Raw genomic sequence first — 21,602 nt, forward strand, 5'->3', positions numbered from 1 at the left:
TGAGGAAAACCTCATCTTTAGAGGGGGAAATTAAGGTTTTAGTTGTGTTTTGGTTTGGGAAGAAAGCCAACCCTTCCAGCTCTGTGGGGGTTGCCATATTGCACATGCAACAAGCCAAAGCTTAGATCTCATTCTTGCTAAAGCCATAAACGCCGCCCAGTCCCGCTCGAGCCGCTCAAACAGCTGTCAAACCTCATTTTAGATTCCATTTCATTTCAACTAAAGCAGAGTCCCAAAGCCATCGGGAGCAGACATTTGTGTCAGCATTCAGTTTTCATGTTACAAAAGGAAATTCACACCTTGAGGTCAGACCATTGAAACCAAATTTACTAGGGCAAATAAAGGTCAAGAATTGGAGACCTCATCTCCCTTATGTCTCTCAGTCTAAACATGTGGAATCATCTGTTTTGGTTTCCTTGTCAGTTACATAGTTGTTAAATATAGAGCTGTAATGATTTATTTGATAGTTGAAAGAAGATGAATCAGCGACTATTTTAATGATCAATAATAGTTCAAATTAAATGACAACATTCTATTGCAGCAGTTTCTCCAATTTGAGAATTTTGCTGGTTTAATTATGATTTCTTTGAAGATAAGCTATAAATTATTATATAAGTTATAAAGGCCATATTTCACTTTTATCAGACCGTCTAAAGACAAGAGACAATAATAGACAAGAGAAAATAATCAATATGAAAATAATGATACAAAAGTAAGCTTTACATTGAAAAAAAGAGATCCAAGTTGGTCAAACTGTGACAATGACACCCTTGCGTTCTTATAGGAGCCCATTTCCACCATTGTGATGAAAAAAGATCCACAGCCATTATGAGAAACTTTTTCAAATTAAATATTTTAATATGTAAAAATAATGAAATAGTTTCTCAAAATAATGATTTTGAATTTCAAAAGAATGGCTTAGTGTCTCGAAATAGTACCTCAGAATATTGAGTTAGTACATCAGCATACTGAGAAATGTTATATTTTCTAATATAAAAATATTATAATATTATTTTGAGAATTATAAGAACTTAAAGAATCCTCTTTTTTTATCACACTGGCAGAAACGGACTTCCATACGTTGTCTTGTTGGATATTTATTGTTCCCAAAAATGTCCCTCAGAAAGCTTTAGTCTGTTCTTTTCAGGTCTCGTGGCTGTCAGAGAATCAGTTGTAAATTTCTGTGTGTTTGTTACTCATTGTGTCCCAGTGGCTTCATACTACAAAGTAGACAAAATCTGTGAATCTTAGTTCCAGAAATTCCTAAACTTGTAAACTAGGCTGATGTTTAATGACGCTATAGTAATTTTTTTGTGAATGTAATCCAGCAGAATCTGCTGTTCAAATGAGAGGGTCTGGTCATCATGCATCAGCACTAAACACTAAAGGTTGATTCTCATGTTCATCCAGGCTGTAACTGTTTCCATCTTTCACCCTCTTCTTTGAACACGGATATTGCTGTGCAAATTTAAACCCCTAAAAATGATGTTTAGCTGATATGTCGAAGTTTGTACTTGTTACCCTGTGCTGTGCTCATTCAATCGCTTGTGAACTTGTTAGAAGTTCAGAGAGTTTGCTTTTCTCCTCCTTTCTTAAATGAATGCTTTTTAGACATGGGCTGGGGGATTGACTGTGTACCTGTGTCCATGCCTTGGATTGGTCCAAATGCTTTTGTTTGAAGACTTAAACCAACCCAAGTCATGAATTTGCACATCAGCTCTGAAATCACAAAACGGTGAAATCGGAAACTGAACTCGTAAATGAGCTGTAGAACGAAATGGGAACCAGTCCCTCTAAAAAGGACCTGTTCCTGTGTGTGTTGGAGGATTCGGTATAGTATCACTTGCAGCCACACGGAGGCAGTAGATGTCCTCTCTGCCCTGTGTTCTTGTCTCCTTGACAATGATCATACGCAACTTGCTGTAAAAGCCATTTTCAACTTGGTTTGTGTAAATGTGAACATGTTAAAGATGATACAAACTGAAATATGCTGCTGCACCACATAATTTTATAATGTTTTCAATAAAATCAACCAAAAAACCTGAATTAATTCATTAATGCTTGTTTTGTTCCCCCAAAAAAGAGGCAAGTATAAGTTTATATACTTTCAAACATTTTATCTATTGAGTGAATTTAATAACTGTTATAATTTACTCCCTTCAGACTAAGGCTCATTGCTCACAGAAGCTGTATCAGCGTCGGGTCAGTTGGTTGGTGAGTAAATTATGTTACCACACACCCACGAATTTGTCACATAAAAGTAGGCTTGTGGAGTAATGGATTACATGTTTAAACTCAGCAACACAACTAACTAAATGGTTTATTTTCCTTATACTTGCAACCAAATTACATGGTTCTTTCCCAGAAAAGTTCTACAGGAAAATAAGACAGGTGCAGACCATGCACATTTTATGAATCTAAGTTTAGATAGGAGCGTTGTCATTCTCCTATTGCCTGACACATGAAACAACCTGTTTAATTTAGTTTATGGCAGAATGTATACAATGAGGAGTACATTACATTCATGATTTGAGCAGTGATGTCTCACGTCTCCTTTATTGCATAGTTTCATCCATCTTTCTCAGCAAAAATCCCTTTGCAAACATAAAACTGATTAGAATAAACTTGCATAGCTCAATTAACTGTCTTCTCACACATCTCTGCTTTTAGTGCATTCATAAGTACAGTTTTTAAAAAATCTCTTTCTGAACTCCCTGAAGCAGCTGGAGTGTATTTATAAATAACCCCTAAAAGCTTTACAAAATGCTGTTACAGCAGACACAAAGCAGTGCATTGAATAAAGTCAAAGCTCCAAGCTAGTGCAGAAGGATGTAAAAGGAATAATTTTACAATTAAAACACAAGTACAATATAACATTCTGAGCTCTAGAAACATGAAATATTATTTATGCCTGAGATTTTCCTCTGAATATGTACCACGGCCACTTTGGTTTAAGGTTTATAAAATCAACCATGGGAGCTTTGGTGGTTTTATGGTAAAAAGGCACAACATGAATATTCTTAAAATCAAGGTGGAATTGGATCAAACAGTAAATTCACAATGCAAAAATGTGCAAAATAGTGTCCAATGTGCTCCGTCTCATTCCACACAATGACATTTGTGTGATAGGGGTGTTAAGATTTTTAAATCAAAGCTAAAAAACACACTTTAATAGAAGAATTTGCAAAAAATATAAAACCTGGTACTAAAAAAAACAAATTTCAAAATGCACTAACTAATTGATTAGTTTTTCAGTAACTAACAGGATACTGGTTAGACAATCCAATAGCTGCCTATTTTCAGGGTCAAAATAGACTCGTGAATTTTTAGAAAATATCCTTTCTGTAATCTACTCTGAAAATAAAAAATAGCCCTTGTTCATGTTTCTATGATCTGACCAGTTTGAAGCCTTGGCCGGTATCCAGTATGGCTGGTGGAAACCAGTTGAGTTTGACTCTCTTGAGACATCGCAGACAGGCGTCGCAGAGCCACAGAGCCACAGCAGGTTCAGACCACAGCGCCAGTTGCACCACCGGGTATGTCATCCGGGGGAAATAGATGCTCCAGTGGTTGGTGACATCACTTCCTGTGGGCAGGTGTAGTTTGTAGTCGCTCCAGTGTTTGGAGATGCCGTAGGCGGCAGACACTGCCCTGCCCCTCTCGGACCACTGGATGTGGCTGTTTGAGTTGCAGTTGTACTCCACCCACTGAGCAGTGAAGTCTCCAAGCTGCGGGGGGTCCTTCAGCTCGCCGTCTGTCACGCGGGCAAGTGTCGCTCCCTGCACGGCCGCGTACAGACCCTCCACCTTCCTGACGTCCTTCACCCACGGCAGCGAGTTGTCACAGTCGAGCACCAAGATAAGGCGCGAGCAGAAGCTGCCGTTCTTCTCCCTCCACCAGTCCAAGATCTGATCCAGACGAAGAGTGTCTCCTCCTGACAATGAACAGAAACCAGCTGATTACACATCATACAAACAAACTGTACTCAAGGAGAATAAGATAAAGATTCTCAGTTTACTAAAAATAAAACTGACAGTAAGAAGTAGGTTAGATTCTAAGAGTGTTTCTATACACTAATTGCAAATTTCCAGGCACATGCATACAATTTAAGATCAAACGCAATTAACATTCCCTTCTTATCTTCCTCTTATTTCTTTGTGCCTTATGACTTGTAGGCCAATGAATCAGCTCTCACCTGCGAGCGCCCACTCTCCAGAGCGGTGACTGTGGCCGCTGTAATAGATCACATATGTGTCATGGCGAGGGCCGTCTGCCGTGCGAAGCTCCAAGAAGGATTTGATCTTGGCCTGCAGAGCCTCCAGGGTCACGCCGCTGGTGGAATAGTCGCAGCCAAAAGTCTCAATCAGGTGGTGGGCGAAGAAGCGCTGCACACTGGTCAGTATGCCAGTTGAACGCCTGTTCAGCTCCTGCACCTGGTCCGGAGGCAGCAGCATGGGCTGACCGTCAGGACTGTGAGGCAGACATAAACAAAAAGATCAGATCAGGGGATGTCTAATGAGTCAATGACAACAAGTACAGCTGCCCTTAACTTTTCATTATAGATCCAGCCTTCATACAAAGTTCTGAAGATTTAGAAAATGCTTAATTTTAACTACTGTGTTTTCAAAGTTAGGAATGTGTTTGAATTTGAAAGTAGTCTTTGAAAAATGCTTGATTTTCAACATAATCTGGTGTTTCATCTACACAATCACCCAGGTAAACCAAAAATCTTTTGATATTTGAAATAAAATGATTCTCTCGTCATATTTGTCATTCATAGCCTGATAAGTCCTCTGTTAATACATAACTATGGCAAGCATTAAATAATCTTGAACGAAAAAAAAGAAAAGCTGGTAAAAATAAAGTAACAATATATATATACTGATTGTCGTGAGTATAAAATAAAACTGTAAAGTTAATTATTTTACAATTGCATTTACAATAACTTAAAGTGATAATAAAGGCTTCTAGAATCTTGATATTTTTGGTTTAGGCATCTTAAATGCGCTTGAATTTAAAAACTGTACAAACCTGTTAAAACTTTATATGGTCATTTTTAAACTCTGATAACACGATGCACCTCACACTTAAAATATCAGGAACAACAAAAAAAAGTGATTTAAAACAGGTGAATATTTTGATATTAACCTTTTACAACTGTCATCATATCATTTTTTTATTGACTAATACCCTGTTGGGGACATACAGTCTGCCTAAATTTGGCTGGTATTTGTGTCCTTCTCAGCCAGTAGTTAAGCATCACACATGCCCTGTACCTGCAGTAGTTGGTGGGGATGACCACTGCGTAGCCCACACAGGTTCCTCCCAGGCTGTTACCGAGCTCATGAAAAAGCCCGTGGAACAGAGACTCCAGAGGCAGGACAAGCAGAAACATGCTGACAAAGATGCTGCTGGAGGCCTGCAGAAAACATTCATTGGTCGATTAATTATTGGTTTACTCTGAACTGACAAGAAAATGGCATATGAAGGAAGATGCTGTTGAAGACAGCCTGAACCTGAATAAATGTGGAGTTGAAATAATCAATAAGATGGAAATTTTAATATGGTATTGTTCAATTTAGGGGAATCAAATCAAAACGTAGAGGAAACCAAGCAATTCTGCATGTCTTTTAATAACGTGAATGTCAGGCACACAGTAGCTCACAGTATTTCCAGATCCAGATTTGCAACACGTTTAATTCACATAACTCTGTGATATTCATTTGATCTTGTGTGGCATCTCTCTATAAAAAGATAAGATATATGTTATGAAGCTGACCCTACCTGCCAACAAAGAGCAGCAACAGCAACAGTCGACACCAGCGTGAAGAGCACCAGGCGTTCAGAGATGAGGCAGAAATGCCTCATGCCCTTTGAGGCCATAATCTTGTCCAGGCCATTGACTCCCGGCCCCTGGGACAGGCACACCCTCTGGCAGTCACTGAGTTTGGTGTGAAAGCTCCACACCGTGATGACAAACACCATGTGGCAAATAGCCCAGAAGAGCGCACACAACACGAAACCTGGTATCATCAGGTACCATTGGTCCAGGTCGGTCAGCTTCCGAGCGGCCAGAATAATGAAAGTCACCTCCACCACCAGCAGAGGCAGGAGGGACAGCCGGCGCCACAGGCCCCGCCACACCAGGAAAGGCTGCCAGCGCTCGGTGACAGAGAGACCACTGAAGTAGACATCCAGCAGGGGGTCACAGATGAGCTGGCTGAAGAAGCAGGCGAGGGCAAACGGGTTGGTGGTGATGTCCAGAGACTTGAAGAATAGCACACTGGTGATGACGGCAAAGCAGACCAAGTTGGCAAGAGCCAGCACAGCCTTCATCCTGAGGGCAACCATGACAGTGGCCAGCGCCACCACCAGCACCATCACGCTCAAGGACTTCTGGATGAGCAGTGCCGTGCTGGCAATGGCAAAGCCCGCCAGCTCCAGCCGCTCTGCTGAGGTGAGGAAGGCAGGACGGTACCTGGTAGAGTTTATACCAGAATGTAAAACTGTGATACAATACTAGTATAAACAATTATACTCAATACCTCTTTCAGTATGCTATATAAATAACAAATATCAGTCAACATATCAAGTTTATGATTTTTTTTACTCCCTAGTGGCTGATGTAGTGAATTTTTAAACTGGAATAAAATTCTGTGAATTCTTTGTGGATTGTGCACTAATATGACTGAGCAACAGTACTCAGAAGCCTGTTTTTCTTAAACACATAACTTCAATAAAAATATTACATATTATATATTTTATTCAACATGTTAAAGCAAATGCTGACATTTACACCTGAAATGTTGCCCATTGTGCCAAATGTAAATCTCCCTGAGCATTGTTTTGTACATTATATATTCTGAAAAAAATGCTTTCATATTGGTGCAAATTGGTAAACATGTACAATGTGATGTGTGATCACCCCATATCAGGCTATATAGATTACTTATTGATATTGCTACAAGATTGCTATTGTATGAATGACTATTGGTGATTTCACAAAATATTGACACATTGAGATTTTTTACAAATAACCACCAGTAATGGGAATAATGACTAAATGGGTAAAGGCAGTAATAGAACAGCTAGAACAGTGTGGTGGCTTTAGAAGAACATCTCTTTAATGTAATGCAGTCTTTAAAACCTGAAAAAGACAAGACTAGATCAGACGAGACTAGATATTCTAATCTTATATCTAGCATCATGATATCGATACAGTTGGGGCTGCACAACTGCCCAACAGTTTACTGAAATTGCAATATGGTTTTTTGCAATTTTCAAATTGCAGGAGGTGCGATATTTGTTGCAGGCAAAATGTATGCCAAATAACGTTTAAATGAGTGATTGTCGTGAGGTTGTCGTCCTGTCCTAGACATCAAATTCTACTGACTTAAGAAAACATCTTCATTTATTGCAGATTCCTGGAAAAAATAAATAAGTAAATCATACCATAGTCATTTCAACATGTTTTTCAATCAAATTAAGAATGATGTAAAAAACGTATATATATATATATATATATATATATATATATATATATATATATATATATATATATATATATATATATATATATATGTGTGTGTGTGTGTATATAATTACCTCTAACATCACAAATCATATCGCAATATCAATCAAAACAATCGCAATTAGATATTTTTTCACAATCTTCAGCCTAGATACGATATCGATATTCTGCCCAGCCCTATTAAAGTACCTGGTACATCCTAACAGTCGGTCCAGCAGCGCCCACAGCGTCCTCAGCCCCAAACTGGCCAGCAGCATGTAGTTGGCCGCCTGCTCCTTCAGGTCGCCCTGCAAGGCGGGGCTGTTGAGGAAACACTGCAGTCCCAGCAGGAAGCCGAACCACAGGTGGAGGAGGCTGAGGCTGACCCTCTCCATGCTGAAGTAGTAATAAATTATGCACGCTACTCCGAGCACAATCAGAGCCAGAACGAAAATGACAAGCAGTATGGTCTCCGCGGTCTTCTCCCACCGGGCGTACAGCCCCAAACACAGGGCGACTAGCATGTTGAGCCCGGACAGGTAGCCCAGCCACCGGACTGAGGACCACATGCTCACCTCTCCGTTGACCTCCTCCAACCGGGTCATCGCTGCATGAAGGCAGTGGCTCACACAGTATCGTAGAAAATGACACATTTTGATAAGAAAGATTAGCTGTCCAAAGTCAAAAACAGGCACTTTACTGAGTTATAGTCGGTTTACAGTCTGTTAGGACATTTGAAGTCACCCCGACACTAAAATTGTTGCTAAGGGTTGAGCTAACTAGCCAACTTGTTGAAAGTAGCTAGTTTAGTAACCGTGAGCTACTAGCGATGCATCTTTGCACCGGTCGGTCAACGTTAGCACGAATAACCATTCACATTTTGACGATCGTTGTTTGTCTTCTTTTCATCTTATGTCCAACACGATTTGAAAAGGTCTACAATGAATGGACCCGAAACCTGCTATCAGTACAGTCATAGACATATCAGTTTGAAAAGTTTATACCGTCAAAAGTTTTGAGTCAGATGACAGGCGCCATGACAGTAGCTTCAGGTACGGCAAGTGTTAAGGGTCAAAACTACTAAACCAACGTCGCAATCCTGTCAACTGTTCCCGCACTAAGTTAACGTGGTTTATACATTTGAAATATTTTGAGATGCTAAGCCATTATTTTGAGATTCTAGGTTATTATTTTGAGATATTAGGGTTAAGTCGTTATTTTAAAATGACAGGTCACTGAATAACACGGAATAAAACATTATTCTGAGAAAGTTTCTCATTATTTTGAGATACCAAGTCATTATTTTGAAATAATTTCATTCTTTCATTCTTCATTTTTTGAAAAAGGTTATCGTTTATTATTTTAAATGTGGGACTTTAAAATTTTCATTTTATTGAGAAGTAAAATATACAAATCTTTACTCAACTAAATATAATGAAAACGTATTGTTAATGCAACTTTACTCTATTATACGGCGCTGGTCTGCACATAAATGATTGACAGGTCTTAACCAATCATTTGCAGTGGGAGGGTTCAGGACAAAATCTGTTTCCGGAACCAGACACACACACACACACACACACACACGTGTGTGAGAAAAGCTGGCGTTCACAGCGGTCCGCACTCTTCTGAATATCGCAAACCGAAGGTAAGTTAATGTGCAGTTTTAGGTTGAAACAGCAACGTTTTCGCTTTTTTCACACCGACGTTTCAGCTTAGCTTTGCTACTAGCAAGGTTAACCCTTAGCAGGATGTTAGCTTAGCGTTAATACATGACAATACGAATGAGCTAGCGGCTTTGCTAACTTTTGAGTGATCAGCAATGTGCGCATTGTATGTTTTAGTGCCTGTGTGAAGCTCGGGGCCGTTCAGAAGTCTCTGCAGGTGTTTGGCAGCTGGAAAACAAGAAGTGTGTCCCAGGTCCACAGCTGTCTCTTGCTGTCTCAGCTCAACAAACAGTAAGTCAGCAGCATCGTTTTCTAGGCCAATTATGTCATCTCAGATTGTTGTAATTGCTCATACAAACACTGCAATGCAATATTAACATCTGTATTATGAATTGGCTCCTGTGGTAGTTGTTGTAAGCAGTTGTAATATGTTATCTGGTGTATAATACAAGATTTAAGACTGGTGCATTACAGCAAAATAACATTCCAGGTTAATGTTCACTTCACAATAATGTTCCAGTGATTTAGGGTTGCACTTTGGGAAATTTGCAAAAGGTCAGAATTGAGCCAGCTGAAGCTATATATCTGCTATGATTAAAATCCAGTGGTTTTGGTTTGGTCCCTTCAGTTGTGCTCTCTATGAATTTGAATTACAGTATGATTTTTGTATCCTTGTTGTCACAGCTCAGCTCTGATGGCTGAATCAGAGCCTATCCCCATCCAGGTCGGAGAGAAGAGAGGCTGTCCAGAGGATGAAGAGGAAGACACGCCGTCAAAGAAACCCAGAGTTGAGAACGATCATAAGAATGGAGGCCCTCCCCACCAGGATGAGGAGGAAGAGCCCGAGGGCGAAGATGATGATGGAGAGGATGGTGAGACCTTTGCTGACATGATGAAGCATGGCCTTACTGAATCAGATGTGGGCATTCTGAAGTATGTCAGTGACCATGAGGGCTTCTCAGGAATCTTGAAGGAAAGGTTCGTCCTCCACAGTCAGTAGATAGTTTTCATTATTTTATTTCAACGTGATTCTGATTGGATTGTTTAACAAATGATTTCACATTGTTTGTTTTCAGGTATTCTGATTTTGTGGTGCATGAAATCAACAAACAAGGCAAAATAGTGCACTTAGATGACCTCTCTATCCCTGCAGAGGCTGCAGAGGTAAGATATCAGATCAAAATGCAAACACAAGACTTACTTCTCTTTACTGTTATTGAGATCTTACTAATATGGGTAGAACCACTAGTTAACTGTAAGGGAAGGACAGTCAGCATTTAACATGCGGTGGTGTTACTTCATCACAAGTTTGTTAAAATCTGTCTTGGTGATCGCTTCTCCTTTGCCAAGATACTCCATCCACTTGACAGGTGTTGCATGCAGAAAAGCTGATGAAACAGTATGATTATTGCACAGGCGTGCCTTTGAATAAATTTATTAGGCACTCAACTATGGCTATTTCACATTGGGCTACAGAAAGCCAGGAGGGCAAAGTTATGACCCACATTTTTACTTTTACTTTGGTTTGGTTTTGTGTTTCTTGTATGTCAGGACGTTTCAGCTGCTCCACAGCTGCCACAGGAATCTGATGTGCTGACTGAAGAGCAGAAAAAGCAGCTCGGGGAGCTCCAGCTCTTCAAGAATAAAGAGGACAATGTCTCTATTGAGGCAAGTTTACCCTTCCTGGATCCCTTTATGGCATCACTTAAGACTCCTTTATAATGTTCTTGCTTCTCTCTTAACATCTGTAGGTGATGGATGATACAAAAGAGAAGAGGACACTGGTCCACAAAGCCATCAAGACTCAGTTTCCTGGTCTGGAGACAAAGACAGAAGAGAAAGATGGACGCAAGTTCATAGTGGCTTATCATGCTGCTGGGAAGAAAGCTCTAGCAGGTATGTGGAGAGGAGACACAACCAGATATCAGCCTTAAACTGCCTGGACAAAATTACTTAGTTAAATGATCAGAGAAAGGATTTATTGCATGTCCTACCATCAGCTTATATGGTGCAGTGCATGCAGTCGCAGCTGAATTCCAGAGCAGTAAAACACAATGCATGTACTTGTGCATGTGCATGATCGAGACACCTGCATGACTCTGCTCAGACCTTTAAGTTTTACTTTGTGGTCATGAACTGACTTTATTGTTCTGATCTAGCTTTTAACTTATTTAAGTCAGAATGAACGCTTTAAAAGACAATAAGGAAGGCAGAGATTCGGTATCATGGCACCTTGAAAAAGCCCTGCACCCTTGTTGCATAAATCATTTATATACGACACTCCGCTCACAGGCCCATGCATGAGACCTCACCCCTGACAACTCGTCCCACAGTCCTTAAACATCTCTTTCTTAGTAACATTATTCTATCCTCCTTTTGCTCTTCTCTGGTGGATAGAGGTCAAAACAACTGCAGGTAAGAACATGTTCTCCACATAGCACAGGGGTTAAAAGCCACATGGAGTTAGGTGTCGGTTAATGTTGGTTTTGTAATTATATTTTAAACTTAATTCCATTATTTCTTGCAGTGCAGGGGTTGAACATGTAAATCAGAATTAGCTTGATTAAAAAGTGAAAGCCATAGTTGTTTACCTTATAGGTAACTGTGTATGAGTATACAATTCATCATGTTAGAGCTGGAAATATGTGAATTATGTAGTTCAGCAATTCTTAACTCTGCATTTCAGTACAGCTTATTTTCTGTGCCCTTTAAAGCTCCAAGGAAACACTTCTGGCCCAAAAATCGTGGCAGTTACTGCCACTTTGTCCTGTATAAGGAGAACAAGGACACCATGGATGCTATCAATGTGCTTTCAAAGTTCCTCAGGTCTGAATATGAATATTTTTTACTTTCTAAAAAGTTATTATTATTTAATAATAAGAGACAGATTGACAGTCTACTTGCCCATTGTAATGTAATTGTAGTTCAGGACTGTCATGTACAATAATGCGTGTCTTTCTAGGCTTAGACCCAATATGTTTTCCTACATGGGAACAAAGGACAAGAGAGCCATCACCGTGCAGGAGATTGCAGTGCTCAAGTGAGTGTGTGCTTGCTTTAACCAAGTCATTAAATGAATTAGATCATCTGTGGGTGGTTTTTGCTGTCACCAAGCAGATGATCTCCGGTGGATCACTAATTAATGAGAACTTTTCTCTGTCCTCCCAGGATCACAGCAGAGAGGTTGGCTCACCTCAACAAGTGCCTCATGAACCTCAAGCTGGGAAACTTCTGTTACAAAAATCACCCGTTAAAGCTGGGAGAGCTGCAGGGAAACCACTTCACTGTGGTCATCAGGTCAGCAGATGTTAGTTATAAATACGCTTATAATTATTTGCTTTCTTACCCCTTGTAAAACCACAAAATTGTTGTTTTAGAACACATTATCAATAGTCAGTGTAATACCTACAGCAGATGGCAGTTGAGTTGAACAGGAGTAATGTAGTGCTATATTTAGAATATTTGCACCACTTTACCTGGCCGATAGACAACCTTTTCCAACCAGAAACCACTGTGATATAAGGCAAATTTTGCTCGTAGACAGTAGCGATAACCTCATTCAATAACCCTGAACTGTCCCTTTAAGCTGACTCTTCCCAAACAATGTTGAATATTTTGTTAAGTTAAAAGCAAACAAAACAAAGCAGTCAACTTGCTGCTGCAAAATAGAGGAATATGGCAGCTTTCCATCAAAAAATGCAGGTCAATCAGGCAGTCTTCTTGTGTTTTTACTAATGCAAGAAGTTATTTTGACTGCATATTGCCTCAAATTGCACAATCATGTTTAGATTTGTCCATACTCTAGTTGTCAAAATCATCTGATATAATTAAAAAACGGATACCTCAGTTTAAATCTTCCAGTATGTCCCTGGTCATATTTATACCTAATCTCTAAACAACTACCATAAACTCTCAGGTCTAAAGGTGCTGTCTTGTGGATTTTGTTCAACTTTGAGTTTATGTAGTGTTTCTTTTAAATTTTTGCTTCTAGCCTCCATTTTTGGAAAACCTTGTCCTCTCTTGAAGGTTTGCTGTGTCAGATGTTGTCACCAGTGTTTAACTTAACTGTTACAAGACTGTGCAACATCATTATTGTTTTATTTGTTTATACATTTGTGTATCAGGAACATCTCAGGGACAGATGAGCAGGTCCATCAGGCCTTGACATCCCTCAAACAGACCGGCTTCATCAACTACTATGGCATGCAACGCTTTGGTACCACAGCTGTGCCTACACAACAAGTTGGCAGGTAAGGTCAAATTGTGAAGACAGGATGGTGGAATTCAGAACTTGGCATAAGTTATGACAGGATAATAAACTCAAGTTTTGTTTTCGGCAGGGCTATACTGAAAAATGACTGGAATGAGGTGGTGGATTTAATTCTGAAGCCTCGTCCCGGAGGTAAGAAAAGTTTATTTTCTCTCATTCTTCTATCATTGGTTGGAGTGGTTTAAAAAAGTGTTTAAAACTCCTCCCTCTTTACCATAGCGGAGAAAGAATTCCTGGTCCGCTGCAGAGAGGAGTGGGCAAAGACTCAGGACCCAGAGGCAGCCCTGAAAAAGCTGCCCAACAAGCGCTGTGTGGAGGGGCAGCTGCTGCGAGGCCTGTCTATGTATGGCAAGAAGAACATCGTCACTGCCTTTGGACTGGTTGGTTTATCATTGATGCTAATAAGACAGACATATAGAACTTAAAAGAAGTAATGCAGCCAGTCAAAGTGCTCTTATCACCAAACTGACTTTTGCACTGCATCAGCTGTAATACATATGTTAACTGTATGATTTTAAGAAGAGGAGGCGCTTTCTGTTCAGTGTACCCTTCATCGATAAATGTCAAATCCAAAGAGGAAGGTTTCTGCTCTTGCTGATGAGCGTTTGTTCTTCTTTCAGATTCCTCGTAACAACCGTCTGATGTACATCCACAGCTACCAGAGCGTGGTGTGGAACACCATGGTGAGCCGCAGGATCGAAGCCTTCGGCCTGAAAGCTGTGGAGGGGGACCTGGTGCTCAGAGGAAGTTAGTACTTCACCTTTGTTTCAGCTGGCTAGTGTTAAATATTAAAGGAATTGTTTTTAACAACATGCTTATTTGCTGTCTCCTGGAAAAAACAATAAGTTTTTTCTTTTCACTTAAGGTTTTGAACAAATTAAACTAACAAGGTATCAAATGTTAATTACTGAGCTTTAGAGGTGTTGATAAGTGGGTTTTTGTTACCTTTGGACAGAGCGAAACTAGCTGTTTCTCTCTATTTATGGTCTTTATGCTGTGCTAAGCTTAGCTAACTTTCTTCTGGGTCAGCAAGAAAAGAAATATGAGTGTTTCCCAAAATGTGAAATTACTACTTTAACCATTGTTTCACAGAGAAGACAATTTTGCCAAATGGTGTAGATATTTCTGCAATTCTTCTCTCACCCCAAGTTAAAAGCAACCAATTCAACACATTTCCAAGTGTTCAGTTTGTTGCTACCCAGATAAAATCTAAAGAAAAAGCAACTTTCCAACCAACAAGTAAACTAAAACTAATGTACTGATGTGTTCATGAAGCCACAGCACATGTGCTGTCTGCAGAGGAGGCTGAGAATCACTCCATCCATGACATTGTGATGCCACTTCCTGGTTTTGATGTCATCTACCCTTCTCATCACGGTAAGGAGTTGTTCAGTGTGATTGAGAATTCATTTATTTAACACACACACACACACACACACACACCAATGGGCCTTTAAACTTCATCAGCTGAAATGGCAAAAAAATTAAGAAACAAATAAGAATTATTTTTATTAAAGTGAGCATACAACAGAAACAAATGAAAGTTAAGTTCCGAGCCTGTAATCACCTGTAATGTTTGTGTCTTTCTGTCAGTGGGTAAAGGTTACAGAGAGCTGCTCTCTGCAGACGGGTTGGACATCGACAACATGAGACACAAAGTGAAGGACTATTCTCTGGCTGGAGCCTACAGACGCATCATCATCAGACCCAGTGATGTCAGCTGGTCAGCAGCCAATTAGATACTAGTATCATTTACTAGCACGGTGTGGCACTGTTGTACAGAGCTCTTTATGGTGTCACACAGAGGCTGTTACTGTGCACTGCAGTTATTTCAATGCTTCATTTTAATTCTTTTGTAACACTGTAATTCCTCTGGTGTCTTCTAATCTGGCGTGTTTTATGCAGGGAGGTGATTCGGTATGATGACCCCAGGATCTCCCTGGTGCATAGTGATTTTGAGAAACTGGAGAACAAACCAGCTCCTGTCTTTAACAAAGGTGAGTACTTTGTAGGATTGTTTTAGTATGTGTTGAAAGTGGTAATAGGATACAACATATACATTAGATATGGTTTTCTCACCTTGCTGAATGTAGCATGAGCTCAAAGTAGCCAGTTAGGGGTATAAAAGATGTAAGAAGTTGAGAAGCATGACTGCCATATTGATAAAATAAATATCTAGTATTTGATGACAGGGTTGTTTGACAGCCAACTGATATAATATTTCTCTCCTTTCTCTGACAGAGGGAAAGTATCGGGCTCTGCGGATGGAGTTCTCCCTGCCTCCCTCAACCTACGCCACCATGGCGATCAGAGAGGTCCTCAAGATGGACACTAGCATCAAGAAACAGACGCAGCTCAACACCACCTGGTTCAACTGACACTTACGCGCATTCTGGACTGCTGCTGCAGGCCGCAAAGCACCTGTCCACTGTGGCTACTTACTGTTGTGACTGTTTTTAAGTGTATTCTGTGTGTGTGAATGAAAGCGATTGGGTTCTGTGTGAACCCAAAGGCAATTTCTTTGAAGTACAAAGAGCAACGATTTATCATTAATCTACTTTTTTTTTTTTTTAAATAGTGTTTTTACTTGCTCTAAACTGTGTCTGTGCTGCAATGGTTCAGCATATTTCAACGATGATTTAAGTAAAACCTTGTTCATTCAGGGTGTCATATACATTAGTCCCTGCTGCACAGGGTGTCCAAATGAGTTTTTGTTTGTTTTGTTTTTTTAACTTTGAGCTGAATGTGTGAATTTAAAAATCTCTTGAAAAGAGGAATTAAAATCTTTGAGAGGTTATAGTGTGCCGTCTGTCTGTGCAAAATGAGGGTTTTTTACAATAAGAACAATAGAATGTCGTCTTTCCCACATGAAGGTGTTTAGTTACACAATGGGCTTCATGCAAGAAACCATTTACAGACAAATGTTCTTATTTTTCTTCATATCTGTGATTTGTTCTTATCTTCTTTTTAACCATTGATTCTGGGCTTCACCATTGTTGTTGCAAATAACAATTAATTGGTCATATCCCTTATAGTTTATATTAAAGTGGGATTCATCACTCAGCTCACCTGGGTAAATTAGGTGGTTAAGAATATTAGGTGCATCTGGCATTGACTTGTGTGTGACTGTCTCCCTCTACTGGCCATCACAGTTATTTGTCCTTCGATTTAAGGATCTGAAATGGACTCTGCTGGTCAAAACAGACCATGTGGCACTGTGATATATACACCAGGTGGCATCATACAGCTATCCTCTCAAACTAAATGCAGTTACTGATCATATCATTCACCTGGGGCTGTTTGCCTTCCTGGTTTTGGATTATTTCACCGGTTTTATGTTTTGATACTGTTTGTAGCATCTATGACCTGCTGTACCAAAGCACAGCCAAAGGAGTCTCACCTGATCCCGCTGAATGATAATAAACAAAGTCACAAAAAGATATAATAAGTGAAATGGTAGACTTTTTTATTTTTACATCCCCCTTTATTTAAATTTATTTTTTATAGTTCACATTTCAAGACACAAGTTATTACTGATATCTATTCTGATCAGCTGGGAAACACATTGCATTTATTCACAGACAATTAAAACTCCTTGGTAGTATATGTGAATTTGCTGAAAAAAACATGATAAGTCAGAATCTGGATGTTGGTCCAGCCTGTCCTGGATCTGTCTGTGTGGCCTCTCATAAACGAAGTGTGCAGTAGAGCTGCAGTTTAGAGGCTGTGTGTGAAAATGTAAAACTGCTGATCAAATCTTACTGAGCTGAACAAAAGGCCGACAGAAGCAAGTGCAATTCCCAGTCAGTAAGAGGATAAGCTGAGATAAAGTGAATGAAGAGTACAACCATGTATGCAGAATAAAAGCTTATGAATGCACCCTCAAATTCAACATAACTTACTACACTGAAGAATTTTCTGTTTTAAATTGTACTTCTATTTCGTTATAAATGGGATCTTTTTTATAAACATGGAGGATCAATCTTGACCTTCGGGGACAGTAAATGTAATTAAATCTAAGTTCAGATGAGCAACTTTTAAGTGTTTTAAAATGCATTTTCAGATTTTCTTCAGTGAATGGAGCTCAGAAAAGCAATTTTCATAGATGTTATTTTTAGGGATACACAATAATAATGATGATATGTGCATAAATCAGTATCTGCTATTGACTAAAATCAGTTGGAAAACATTAGCATATTGGATATTGAATATTGTGCATCCCCAATCATTTTGATATGCTGTTTAACTACTGGGTAAATACTGTAAAATCAGTACAGATCACTCCAATTATAATAAAAATCAGTGTAGTGATGGTGTGAGTAACTCTTCAGGCCAAGAACAAAGATGGCTGCCTATTTAATTTTTTCTTTAATGTGAAAACAATTTTAATCAGCAAACAAGCTGCCACATAGATGGAAGATATGCGCAAACCCAAATTGGATGATGGAAATCAAATTTAGGCGTATGAGCAAAAGCTTTTTTACCCAGCAAAAGAGCAAAATGTGGAATAAATCAGTTAAAATGATTTTTGAATGAAATGATTAATCCTAATAAGCTGCTAAATTTTAGCAACCTTTTTCATGGCAGCCACATTGATGTGAAATAATAATGTAAACACAGTGATAGTAATTAAGGTCCCATTCCATTTAGTGATACCTCTGTCTGGAGAACGACCAAACCCTCCTTTGGGTGAAAATAAGCACTGTAAAAACAGCCAGTCAGTGTGTGGGTGTCTGAGAAAAACTCTTGATCACAGGTTATTTACTGAGCAAATGACACGTGAGCCGATTGTGTCTGTAGATCAAAGTGAATCAGAAAAGAGTCTTTTACTTAGTTTTTACTGTGAGAAAAACATGGCGCTAACATAAAACACCTGCTTTTAGAATGGAGTTAGGTTCAACAGTACCAAAACAGCAAAATAAAGTGTCTTAACAATATAAAAAGTGACAAATGTCTGAAATATATGACCTGAAGATTCAGTAAAGTAGTTGCATATGTCAGGTATGTCCTCTTTCAAGGAAGCAGACTGAAAGGACCTCAGTTTCTTTAATTTTCTTTCTATGTAACAACATTGATCAGCAAAGACAATTGACTGGCTGTAGGATTTGGGCTTTAATAGCAAAACAATGATGCAGTTCTCTAGTTTTATGTATTTGAACTGGCAGTGACCTTGGAATCTGTATCGACTGCCAGTAAAGTAAGTTAAATAAGAGTTGTTTTCACCCAAAAAGGGGCGGTGGCATGACGCAGGAGTGAAGTCCCCTGATGGGTTGCACAATTTCATGTCAAAATGGCTGCTGTGAAAAAGGCTTATTGACACTTGTGTGAATATTAATCTATCTAATCATCCCCACTATTTTAAGGCTGGTGCAGGGCACTGTTATCACTATTAGGAGGCACACAATTGTCATAGAAGACTTGGAAAGAGTTGCTAACATAAGTGACCTTCTTCAGGAAGTCCTCCAGCTGCTGCACCGTTGTCTCTTGAACCTTGCCACTCTCCCTGTCGTTGAGGCCGTAAGCTGCAAAGGCAGGAAACTTTGAGCGCTCTGAGTACGGCGCATTGTGATCAAAGTCAACACAACAATAGGCTGACCAGAGGTAGGTGGGGATGCCCAGGCGGTTGATGTTGTGGCGGCGGATCATGAGCCCCGAGGTGGTGACCCCGGTGATCAAATAGGCTGTGCCACGGCAGTAGTTGTTGAGCCTCCGGCGCATGGTGTGCTCGTGGGTCTTCCAAGGGCCGATGTTGAACTCCCGGACCTGAGGGACCACGTTGGTCAGAGTGTAAGTAGATGCTTTGTCGTCAGGGTTGGCCTGGTGCTCATCTGGATTCAGCTGACCTCGTTCAAAGATCACGCTGTCGGAGTAGTCGTCAAGGACGGCCTGAGCATCCTCAAAACTCTTATGAGCCTCTTCTGAGGGGAACGGCTGCATCTCTCTGGAGCCAGACGCTGTGGAGAGCTGTCAGGACACACAAAGATAAATCTGTCCATATGTTAAAGTTACAAACCCCAGTTCCAAAAAAGTTGGGATGCTGTGTAAACAGTAAATAAAATCAGAATGCAATGGTTTGCAAATACTTTTCCACTTGCATTCAGTTGAATACAGTATTAAGACTAGATATTTCCTGGTCAAACAACTATTATTTTGTGTCAGTATACACTCATTCTGAATTCAATGCCTGCAACATTTTTCAAAAACACTGAGACAGGAGTAATAAAAGACTGGGGAAGCTGTGGAATATTCAAATACCTGTCCTCGAGTCCTCGAAAGGCTCATTCACAAAGTATGGATGTGGTGAGGTTCACCACTTTGTAATAGACTGTGTGGTCAAATAGTCCAGCAGTTAAAGAACAACATTTCTCAACACAAAACTGTAAGAATTTAGGGATTTCACCATCTGCAATCCACAATTTCATTAGAAGATTCAGAGAATCTGCAGAAATCTCTGCACGTAAGGAGCAAGGCCAAAAAAACAACACTGAGTGTCTGTGGCTTTTGATCCCACAGGTGGCACTGTGTTTAAATCCACATAATCGTATGTATTGTACGTAAAGGATTTTACTACATGGACTCGGCAAAACTTTTATCGGTGACACAGTCACTACATCTACAAATGGAAGTTAAGACTCTACCATGCAAAGTGAAAGCCATATATCAAACTCATCCGGAAACACCGCTGACGTCTCTGGGCCTGAGCTCATCTGAGATGGACTGACACAAAGTGGAAAAGTGTGCTGTGGTCTGACGAGTCCTCATTTCAGATTGTTTTTGGAAGTCGTGGATGTTGTGTCCTCCAGGCCAAAGAGGAGAAGGACCATCCAGATTGTTACCAGCTCTAACTTCAATAGCCAGTATCTGTGATGGTATGGTGGTGTGTTGGTGCCCATGGCATCACAACTAACTGTCACATCTGTGAAGGCCCTATTAATGCTGAAAGGTACAAACAGGTTTTGGAGCAACATATGCTGCCATCCAGACAACATCTTTTTCAGAGACGCCCCTGCCTATTTCAGCAAGACAATGCCAAGACACATACTGCATGTGTTACAACAGCGTGGCTTCGTAGTAAAAGAGCTCAGGTACTAGACTGGGCTTCCTGCAGTTGAGACCTGTCTTCCATTGAAAATGTGCAGTGCCTTATGAAGGGAAGACCCCAGACTGTTGATAACTTGAGGTCGTATATCAAGCACGAATGGAAGAGAATTTCGCTTTCAAAACTTCAGCAATTAGTGTCCTTAAAACTCAAAATGAATGTACATTTACAAGAAAAAACAATAATACTGAATACATTGTACTGTATTCACTTCAATATAGGTTGAAAAGTTTTTAGAAATCATTGCATTCTGTTTTTATTTTCGTTTTACACAATGTCCCAACTTTAATGGGATCTGGGTTGTGGATTAAGACTGATTACTGAAGTATATTTCCAAAATCTCTTCCTCTAAACACCATAAATTAAGCTTTTTAAAAACTCTTGGCAAATCAACAACCACACTTACCTGTGGCTCATACATCCAGGGCACATCAACCTTCTTGGAGCCATCCGATCGCTTGAAGGTATACGCAGAGTAAACAGGGATGTGGTTGAAGGTGTCATAGAGGGTGACAAACCGTGGCCTGCCCTCATAGAACTGGCAAATCTTTTTAAAAGGCTGCTCCTCGAGCCCTCGAGGCAGCGTGCCCATGTACAGGAACTGTTTACACTCGGGTGAGACGTTTTCCTGCACCTCTGCTCCGGCCATCACAACAATAAGAAGACAGACAAGCGTTTGAGCTATTCTGTAAACAGTCATGATGAAAATGTGCCTCCACAGTGCATTTAATCCCTTTAAAACGTTGTTCTGCTGTGTGAACTTGTGCCTCCTCTGTGCTTCATACTATCTCAGGCGTATTATGCAAATTCTTATCTTGTTCCCTGTACAGGAAGCCAAACCATTGCCATGTTTGACCATTAACCAGCCAGCACCAGGCCATCACAGGGAAGGCAAAGTTCTTAGAGATAGATAGATAGAAAGAGAGACGTTTTTTTTGAGTATATGACCATTCCTAAATCCTATCACTTTTTGGTCTGTGCTCCAATAACAGTTGACCAAACTTGGTACATGGGTCAACTTTCCTCTTTTCCTGTAAAAGTGACATATGTATTCTG

General features: G+C 40.0%; 3 protein-coding genes across 3 annotated transcripts; 1 reads left to right on the forward strand and 2 right to left on the reverse strand.

Moving 5' to 3' along the window:
* Positions 1-2,521: 2,521 nt before the first annotated feature.
* Positions 2,522-8,615, reverse strand: tmem168b (transmembrane protein 168b). Its single transcript, XM_084733579.1, has 5 exons — positions 7,721-8,615; positions 5,785-6,478; positions 5,277-5,419; positions 4,196-4,470; positions 2,522-3,934 (listed from the first exon to the last, which is right to left on the reverse strand). Exons 1-5 carry the CDS (start codon positions 8,161-8,163, stop codon positions 3,387-3,389), a joined length of 2,103 nt encoding a protein of 700 aa, XP_084589705.1. The 5' UTR covers positions 8,164-8,615; the 3' UTR covers positions 2,522-3,386.
* A 396-nt stretch (positions 8,616-9,011) lies between these two features.
* pus7 (pseudouridine synthase 7) lies at positions 9,012-15,839 on the forward strand. The gene is made up of 17 exons (XM_084734846.1): positions 9,012-9,158; positions 9,355-9,468; positions 9,862-10,155; positions 10,254-10,341; positions 10,729-10,845; positions 10,929-11,073; positions 11,892-12,003; positions 12,140-12,217; positions 12,346-12,474; positions 13,302-13,427; positions 13,518-13,579; positions 13,667-13,827; positions 14,068-14,194; positions 14,723-14,824; positions 15,041-15,170; positions 15,353-15,444; positions 15,689-15,839. Exons 3-17 carry the CDS (start codon positions 9,872-9,874, stop codon positions 15,823-15,825), a joined length of 1,890 nt encoding a protein of 629 aa, XP_084590972.1. The 5' UTR covers positions 9,012-9,158; positions 9,355-9,468; positions 9,862-9,871; the 3' UTR covers positions 15,826-15,839.
* Positions 15,840-18,730: 2,891 nt separating this feature from the next.
* Positions 18,731-21,309, reverse strand: LOC146316813 (endonuclease domain-containing 1 protein-like). The gene is made up of 2 exons (XM_084734444.1): positions 20,953-21,309; positions 18,731-19,411 (listed from the first exon to the last, which is right to left on the reverse strand). Exons 1-2 carry the CDS (start codon positions 21,244-21,246, stop codon positions 18,806-18,808), a joined length of 900 nt encoding a protein of 299 aa, XP_084590570.1. The 5' UTR covers positions 21,247-21,309; the 3' UTR covers positions 18,731-18,805.
* Between the last annotated feature and the right edge of the window lie 293 nt (positions 21,310-21,602).

The sequence above is a fragment of the Lutjanus erythropterus genome, chromosome 13 (assembly GCF_056507025.1).
Source record: "Lutjanus erythropterus isolate fLutEry1 chromosome 13, fLutEry1.hap2, whole genome shotgun sequence".
NCBI lineage: Eukaryota > Metazoa > Chordata > Actinopteri > Lutjaniformes > Lutjanidae > Lutjanus > Lutjanus erythropterus.